This window comes from Balaenoptera musculus, chromosome 16, assembly GCF_009873245.2.
Source record: "Balaenoptera musculus isolate JJ_BM4_2016_0621 chromosome 16, mBalMus1.pri.v3, whole genome shotgun sequence".
NCBI lineage: Eukaryota > Metazoa > Chordata > Mammalia > Artiodactyla > Balaenopteridae > Balaenoptera > Balaenoptera musculus.
This window is the reverse complement of record NC_045800.1, coordinates 75,378,279-75,387,393: the sequence shown is the minus strand read 5'-3', so window position 1 is coordinate 75,387,393 and position 9,115 is coordinate 75,378,279. Positions and strand designations below refer to the sequence as shown.

The window sequence follows — 9,115 nt, the reverse complement described above, 5'->3', positions numbered from 1 at the left end:
GGCCCCAAGAGAGGCCGCGCTCCCACCGCGCCTCCCCCCTCTGAGAAATGGCTGAGGATGCGCACCGCGCCCGGAGCCTGGAGGCGGGGCGCCTGCCTAGTCTCCACGTCCACTCGGGAGCACCCCCAGCCAGTCCGCCCAGACCCCGCATCCCCGTGGTTTCCCTGCCCTCTCTGGGTGGCGGGGAATGTCGAAGCGCACAGACCGAGAGCGGGCGCATAGAGTGAGGAAGAGTGGCTGTGCGTGCGGAGGTGCGCGGATTGGGGCTGCGGCTGGCGGGCCGGTACCCCGGGTCCCGCACCTCGCCCCTACTCGCGCCCCGCCCGGCCCGCACCCCGCGTCCGGCACTGGTCTCCTAACCCGCGCCCCACGGGGACCACACCAGGCATCGCCCGGTCGGGTACCCAGTGCCCCGCCCTTACTCCCGCGCCCCGCCCGCACACGGGCCCCGCCCGCCCCGCCCGCCCCGCCCCCTCACCGCCCCGCCCCGCCCCGCCCCGCCCCGCCTCAGTCCCGCGACCGAAGCCCGGCGCGCAGCTGCGGAGAGTATCCTGGAGCCCGCGCGTCGACGCTTTGCGCCCGCAGTGTTCGTCGCGTCCGCCGCGTCCCGGCCGGGCATGGGGCAGCCCGGCTGAGCGCCGCACCCCGCCGCCGAGACCCCCAGCCCAAGCCACCGTCCCTCTCGCCGCGGCCCCAGCGTGCACCGGCGATGGCGAAGGCGACGGCCGGCACCGTGGGGCTGCGGTTTCTGCTGCTGCTGCCGCTGCTCGGAGAAGGTGAGTCCTGCCGGGGACCGGTGCCCGCAGCGGCCGAGGCGAAGTTGGCACCGCGCGCCGAGCGGCTGAGTGGACGCGTTCGGAAACGCCTTTCTGTTTGCGGCGGGCAGCGGGCTGCGCAGTTGCCGGCCGCCCGGGCTCGGCTGCGAGCGGGGTGGTGTGGTGGGCAGGGCGCCTCGGGCCCCGCGCGCTGGGCGGGTCTCGGGCTGGAGCCGGAGTCGGGTCGGAGCGGCACGCGGGCCGGGCGGCCGGGGTCGGTGCCCAGGGCCATTGTCGCAGCCGCGCTCCCCAGCCTGGTGGCGCCTCGCGCCACAGCAGCGTCTTCGAGCTAACCGAACGGAGCTTGTAGCCGTTTCGGTGCAGGTGGGTGAGGACGGGTGAGGTAGCCCTAGAAAGCCTGCGACTTGGGCGGGGAGGAGTTGTGTTTCTGTAAAAGGTTGCTCCGTCCTGGTTTCCTTGTCGCTCTACACGTCGGTGCGTTCTTCCTGCAGCTCTGATACCCTGGCTAGCCGCGGGATGCGGAGGGCATCTGCTGTTTTGAAAAATGGTTGCTTTTCCCTTGTGCGTTTTTGCCGCTCTAGTCCTTAAGAAAACCCAAGAGGCTGTGGTTTCTAGGGAGGCTGCCCTCGAGGGCCCGCTCGGACTGGCCCAGCGCAGCCGGCTGAGGGCCCGCCGTGGCTCCAGTCCCACGCGCGGCTTCCGAGTACCGCGCTGATGCCAGGCGGGGACACCTGAAGGTGCGGCCTTTGGGACCATTTGACGGCTCTGGGCCGACCTGTACCAAGCGCTTTTGACCGTCCTGGAGTGGAGTAGGGCTGTGTGCCGCCAACATCGGTGCTGGGAGGATTAGATGTGGCCTTGCAAAGGCTGGCACTGCCTCCACCCCCAAAACCCTGACGGGATGAGTGAACCCCAAGGCTGTCAAATCTTTGCCCGCCCCCCTGCCCACACACCACGAATTTTAGTTTCCCTCGAACTGTCCTTGACTTCCTCTTCTTCAGTACTCACTATGCACCAAGTTTCCCTGAGAGAGGAGCTCCGGCCACCCTCCCTCACTGCTTACAAAGAGCTTTCTCTCCCTGTGGCCTTTGGGAACAGAAGAGGTGGTGGTCCCCTGCGTCTGGCCCTGGGTCCTGCACAGACTCTGGGTTCACAGGCCTGCCCAAGGCTTCATTTGTGTGACTGGATCTTGAGCTCAAGAGGCAGATACTGAAGCTAGAATGGGCCCCCAGCCCATCATAGGGAAGCCAGGGGAGAAACCCTTTCTTTGACCTGGGGAAGAATGGGGGAAAGCATTGGGAGTCTGGGGGTCCCGGTGCTGTGAGGGGAAAACAGGCAGGAGGAGGCCGAAGGCAGGGCAGAAGTAAACACAAACAAGGTGTTCAGGAGACCTCTTGTAACTCTGGGTTGCAACTTTGTAGTTGTGGGCGGGTGATCAGGTGTGAGCCGGAAGCCAGGGCACGCTGGGCAGCCTCAGAAGCTTGTGGAGGATTTCCCGTGCCTGTCCCACGCTTAGCCAGGGGGCCCAACTGAGGCCTTGTGGGGGCTGGAGTTGGGGGTAGGGGTGCGAGGGCGGCCTGTGACACTTGGTGGGAATGCAGGTGGCTTCTCCACAGCCTGGACGCACGGAGTTGGGTGGTCAGAGAAAGACCCTCCAATCCGGGGAAAGCAAGTCCCCTGCCTCACCCACCCTCCCCATGGGATGAGCAAGAAACCACGATTGGTGGCACTGGGAGTTGAGAGGTGGCCCCGCGATACCCAAGAGGAGACAGCGGGGCCTGTGGAGAGGCCTGCGGGCACCCTCTACCCGGAGTAGCAGTGCCGGAGCTGTTGAGCCTGGCTCTCAGCGAGCTGCTCCAGACCGCCACCAGTGAGCTGGGCCGCTGCTCCCACCCAGACTCCACCAGGCTGGGAGCAGCTCGGCCCCGGGGCGCCCTCTCGTGGACGCAGCCCTCCTGTGGCCAGGCCTGTTGCCTGGGCGATGGGCCGGGTCTCTAGAGGAGGAAAGCCTTTCCGTGCTGGCCCAGACACCTCCCCGAGACGGGAAGCTCTCTTCTGTGCTGGGGAACTGACGAGAGGGGGGTAGGGAGGCAACCAGATGAAGAGGCAGTGGCCGGGGAAGGAAGAGCACCGCCCCAGGGCTGGCACGGGTGGGCTCGAGGGCCTAGGGATACTCAGAGCAAGGTCCTGGGGCATAAACAGACCCTCGCTGTGTGCCCCCCTGCACATGTACACACTCTCATTGTGTGTGAATGCACACACCTTCAGAAAAAGGAGCCAACCCAGACACAGACTCCCAGAGCAAGGCAGGACTCCTCACCCACACGCTGGTGTCCGTGTGAGCGCACGAACGGGCACACACACACGCGCACACCCTTGAATCCACGCTCACACACTCACAGTCACTCTTGGTCATCACTAAGACACACTCCTGCCCTTTCTCAAGGATATGTGATCATGAGGCCTGTGGACACACACACACTCACGCAGCGTGGCTTGGCCCTTCACACTCCACCCTCCCCCAGGGAACCCAGCCTCTCTCCCTGCCACTCACACACTCTGGGACCCCCACATGTGTACACAGGGACACCTGCCCCTCCCCCCTCGTACTCAGGAGCACAGCCCATCAACCCTGGGTATCCTGGAACCAGAGCTAAAGAACTTCCATCTAAAAGGTGTTCTTAGAAGAGTTTCTAGCCTTTTGCTGCTCCAGCGCAGGTACAGGCATCCCTGTGGCATGGATGAAGAAACTGAGCCCCAGCTTCTGGGGATCCCCCTGAATGTCTCAGGCTGACCCCTCACCCATCACCATCTCCCTGACCTCCTGCTGCTCCTACCAGGCCTCACATCTCTCATCTTTCTGGCCTGGCTTCTTGGGTCCCATTTTGCTCAGCACCTCTAGCCGCAAGGAAAGACCTGCCCTCTCTGCGTGCACACCCTGCACACCCTCTGGGCCTTTCACTCCCGGGGACTGAAGAAAGGAAAGCTGGCCATGACCTAGCAGCCCCCTCTCCAGGCTGCTGGGCCCACCCCTCTGCTGTTGGACCTGGGTTTGCTGCTTTTGCCTGGACCAGCAGGTGCCAGAGCAGCCCCTCAGCCAGGAAGGCTGCTCTGCTGACTTTCTCTCTCTTTCAGCCCCTTCCCTCTTTGGCCAGAGATGAATGGTGTCCTGCTTCACCAGGCTTGCCTAGGCCCAGCCTTCTTTCTCCTCTGCCCCAGCGCACTAAACCCCTCTGGCCTCTGGGAGCTACCTGTGTCCCACACTGGCTGTCCTGGGCCCTAGCAGAGTGCAACCTACTCAGGGACCAAGGGGCTGGGTCAGCTGGTGGGCTCCTAAGGGTGGGGTCTGTGAGCAGAAAGCAAATGGGGAAGTTTATTGAGACCACTGCAAAATTGCCTTTATTCTGCAGAATTGCTTTAGGGACGGCTAAGTAAATCACTGTTTCCTTGGTGGTGTGAAGAAAATGGGATGCATTCACCTAATGGGGAGCTAATGGCCTTTCAGCCAGGAGAGGAGAAAACTAATTTAAAATTATGGTATCTCTTAAACTGGAGCATGGGGTGCCAAGGGGAAGGGAGGGCCAGGAAGCTGCTGCCTCCCCTGAGGCCGTCCTGCCTCTGTGACCTGAGAGAGGACTCCTCCATCCCCTGATCTTCACTGGATAAGGCTGATGCCAGCAGTAGCCACCCCCAGGGGGCTCATGGCCTGCCGGTCCTGTGCTGAGCACTGCCTGTCTGCTAGCTCACTGTATCCTCCCGAAACCCTGAGGGATGTAGCCTTGTTTTCCCATTTCACAGGTCAGGAAACTGAGGCTCCCACAGCCTGTGAACTTGAATCCATGGAGAGGACTTTGTGTCTCCCCGCTCCAGTCCTCTGGCTTTCAGCAAGCCCTTTCTCTGGGCCAGTGGTGGTAGGGACCAGGAGTGGGGCTGAGGAGGGGTCCCGGGAGAGGAAGGTGACCCTGAGCCCACTCACCCACTGGTGACCCTCCTGCTCAGGGCTCCAGGGGCCCTAGGGACAGCCTGGCCCGGGTCTGGGAGGAAAGTGTGCCACTGTGCTTCAACACCTGAATCAGGAGCCCGTCGGGGCCTGGCTGATGCTCAGGTGGGACCGCTGCTTTAGCTGATGTCTGGGAGTCCTGCAGGTCCGGGAGCTGCCACCAGCTGGGGTCTGGTCATAGCCAGCCCCAGGGGAGGGGCGTGTGTCCTCTGGCGTGGCAGGAAGAGAGGCCTCTGTGCTGGTGGTGTAGGCTGGGTGTGTGGCCCCTGCACCCACCCTCTGCCTGGGGACCCAGAACCTGACAGGAGCTACTGTGCTGAGGAGGGGCTGGACTTCAAGGCACATGGGTACAACTGTGTCTCCTTGTCCAAGAAAGGGCCCTCCTACCCGGGGCTCCAGGACAGACTGGGAGAAGAAAGTGCCCAACTGGGAAAAAGGCAGAGCTGGAGAAGTGCCCCCGCAAACAGTAGTGATGCCTTCTGTCCTACAGAAGTGGCTACATTTCGGCTGTGGAACCCCTCCCCCTTCCCGTGGGTGTGGGAGAGGACGCTTCCTTGTGTGGGCGCAGTGTTCAGGCTCAAACCCCCGCGTCCTCTCCTCCTCCTGTTTCTTCTTCTTCCTTCTCCTCATTTCTTCTTCTTCCTTCTCATTTCTGCAGTTGTTTTTCTGAGTGACTCAACAGTAACAATAACAGTAATAGTGATGGGCCCACAAGCACTCCCCGAGGGACCACCTGCTGCCTGGGGAGCTTCTCCGGGGCTAGGGATGCACTCCGGGAGACGACAGAAGGTCCCTTTGACCTCAGAGCTGTCTGCCTGTAGGGAGAGATGGGCAGTAAAGGAAGCCCTGAGCAGCCACTTACCTCAAATGTGTGTGTGTGATTTCAGACGGAGGTGCACGGCAGGAGGCCTGCTGAGGGGTACGGTGGGGGCCAGGTGGGCAGCCGGGCAGGGAAGTGGCCCTCCTGGCCCTGGGCCACAGGGCTGTGATGGCAGCGGGGGTCATTTTTCGCCCTCCCCCCCCCCCATTTGCCTCCCGTGGGTCTTCAAGGGCCCATCTTCCGTGCTTTCTCGGTGAGGGTCCTTAGCCCCTGGAAGGCTGGGGCATTGGTATGGCTCAGAGAGACCAGGCCCAGGATGTCCCTCTGAGGGCCGTGACCTGGGTGGCCTGGGGAGGGCGGTCCTGGGGGGCTTGAAGGGGTGAGAAGGCTCAGGCCTCCAGAACCCACACGGCTCTCCTCTCCCTGCCTCAGAGCAGCAGAGAGTGGCGGCGTGTTTAGGGATTCAGGGGAGGCTGTAACTCCTGAGACAGGGCTCCATCGCACCTCAGAGGACCTTAGAGGATGAGGCCCTCTTCGGGCTGCAGCTCCAGGACACCTGGGAGCCCCTATGCACGGGACCCTCATCCTGCCCTCCTCCCCCCTCCTCGTCCTCCCACAGTCCACCTTCCCTGAGCTCTGGGGCCAGGTGATGCCTGGGCTTCCATCAAGCTCTGGCCTTACAGCTATGTAATTGTGGGAGCCCCTGGGACCCGCTTCTGTCCCTGAGGCTGGAGGATGTAAAGCCAGTGGCCCACTGAGCTGTCCACTGGGCGAGGTGGGGGGTGGTGAGAGCAGCAGCGAGGTGCCACTGTTCCCTTAGCTCCTCCCCCACTGGAGCTGACACCCCCAAGAAAGCATGGTTGTGGGCGCATTGACGCCAATGGGACCTTGAGGGAGGCAGTTCAGGCGCCGCCTGGGCCCTCAAGGAGAGCAGGTGGCCGGCCCCGAGCAAACACCTCTGTTTGCTTTCGCCTTGTGAGTGGCTCCACAGAGTGTAGCAGCCAGGGCACCTCTGCAGAAAGGTCACCTGTGCACCTGCACAGGTGTGTGCCCACCTGGTGCTCCAGCTGGTGCAGGCTCTCCATGACATCAGCGATGCCTGGTGGGCTCTGGCAGGCAGGGACCAGTTCTGGGACCTGCTCAGGGGAGATGCCCGTGCCCCTGCAGACCCAGGTCCTGGGGGCCCCAGCCCCCCTCCCAGATTCGGGTACCGGCGGTCACACCTTATCGCAGTCTTAAGCCTTCTCTCTTCTGACATGGGCTGCTGCTGTCTGGGTTCCGCAGGGCCCTGGGCTCCAGAGAAGTGCCTGAGGGGCAGGGTGGTGGGAGAGGGAGGCAAAGGTCCGAGCTCTGCCCTGAGCGCTGGCCCTGACCTGCGCTCTGATTGGAGGAAGGGTTCTGCTGCGAAAACAATCAGAAGGCCCCTGGCAAGACAGTGGACGTCAAAACTGATTGCAGCCCCCCCCTCCCATGTGGCTATGGGGTTGCCAGAAAATTCTGAGGGTTCTCACTCTTACAAAAAGGGGGAAAAGGAACAATGTAAGTTCCTAACCTTTAACTAACAGCCTGGAAAATGCTTGGGAAGATGTGCACTCTGTGTGCCAGGACCTGAGAGCGGGGTGAATGGGGGGGTGGCCTGGGGGCACACAGAGTGATGGTGGGAGTCCGAGTGGAGGGAAGGAGTTTACTCAGTTTCTTACTCAAACTTTCCTGTCTCTGAAACAGCCAAAGACACAGACACAGTGAGGTGGTGGAAGACCCAGAAGCTGGAGGCGGCTCCTGGGTGGGCTTTCTCCTTGCCTGCTCCCCCATCCTGCCCTTCCAGCATTGCCTGTGGGCCGTCCACTGCTGTCTGTTCTCTTCTTTCTGGGAAGGAGAAAGGGTGGAGTTGGGAAGAAGGGCTCCGTTCCAGCCGCCACTTAGCCATGAAGTGGGTGCAGCACCCGCTGTCTCCTCGCCTGTGGAAGCAGGGCTAACACGCACTTAGCTCTCTGGGCACTTGCTTTGCCACTGGGAGGGGTTGAGCCTTGTCAGACGGGCACCTGCGGGTGGTCTCTGTAGGAGACTCATCCAGCAGGACCACACACGTGACTCCACAGAGCCTTGTAAAGTCTCCACTGTGGACCCTCTTGAATCTGCTTCTGCAGCCTCCCACCCACCTGTATCTGTGAGCAGGAGAGACTGTGTACTTGGGGGTGACAGAAACCCCCAGTCTCAGTGTCTCAACACAGTCTGTTTGTCTCCTGTTCGTGGTGTCCCAGCACCCTGCCCCTGTCAGTCACTCCACACCGGGCCGTGTGCACGGGGAGGGGCACAGAGCTCTGAGGAGCCAGGCCTGGAGGGACCTGGGGCACTTTGCCCATGTCCACGGGCTGGTCTGTCACAGGGTCCTTCTCTCTGCAAGGGAGGCTGGCGCCCAGAGGAGAGAGAGCATGGTGGGTGAGTGGGGTGCACGCTGGGGCACCTGCACACGCTCCTGTGGTCCCCTGTGAACTTGTGCCCCTGTGTACCGCTCTTCCAGGTAGGCCTCTCCTGGTCAGCACAGCAGGAGCCTGTGTGGGGCCTAGCAGCTGGGAGTGGGGTGGGGAGGGGGGAAGGATACGGTGTCGAACAATGACAATTCACGTAACATAAAATTAACTGTCCTAAAGTGAATAATTCGGTGGCATTTAGTACATTCACAGTGCTGCATAGGCATCACCCCTGTGTAGTTCCAGAACATTTTCATCGCCTCCAAAAGGAAACCCCATACCCATTAGGCAGTGATGCCTAGTCCCCCCACCCCAGCCCCTGGCGACTGCCACTCTGCGACTGTCTCTGTGGACTTGTCCATTTTGGATATTTAGTGTAAATTGACCTTTGTGTTAGACTCCTTTTACTTAGTTTGACGTTTTCAAGGTGCATCCACGTTGTAGTATGTATCAGTACTTCATGCCCTTTAAGGCTGAGCGATATCCCATTGCGCGCATATATCACATTTATTTATTCATTCATCTCTTGGTGGACGTTTGGGTTGTTTACACCTTTTGGCTCTTGTGAATAATGCTGCTGTGAGCATTTATGTGCAAATATCTGTTTGAGTCCCTGTTTTCAGTTCTCTTAGGTGTATACTTTGGAGTAAAATTGCTGAGTCATATGGTAATTCCAAGTCCCATTTTTTGAGGAACTGGCAAACTGTTTTCCACAACAACTGAAACATTTTAGGATCCCACCAGCAGTATGTGAGAGTTCCAATTTCACTACATCCCCACCAATCCTTGTTATTTTCTATTTATATTTTTAAATTGTATCCATCCTACTGGGTGCAAAGTGGTATCTCATGTGGTTTTGATTTGCATTTCCTTAATTATTGGTGATGTTGAGCATCTTTTGTGTGCTTCTTGGCCGTTTGTATCTTCTTTGGAGAAGTATCTATTCAGGTCCTTTGCCCATGTTTTAATTGGGTGGGTGTGTCTTTTTGTTGTTGAGTTTGCTCTATCAAATTTCCACCAAGTGTTGCAGAGCAGTTTTTGTCCAGAG

General features: G+C 60.3%; 1 protein-coding gene across 1 annotated transcript in view; it reads left to right on the top strand.

The window, feature by feature from the left end:
- The first annotated feature begins 520 nt into the window (after positions 1-520).
- Positions 521-9,115, top strand: part of RET (ret proto-oncogene) — a 61,066-nt gene continuing 52,471 nt past the window's right edge. The window contains exon 1 of the mRNA XM_036829601.1: positions 521-776. Coding sequence (XP_036685496.1) covers positions 710-776 — 67 coding nt within the window. The 5' untranslated portion in view covers positions 521-709. The remainder of the gene's footprint in view (positions 777-9,115) is intronic.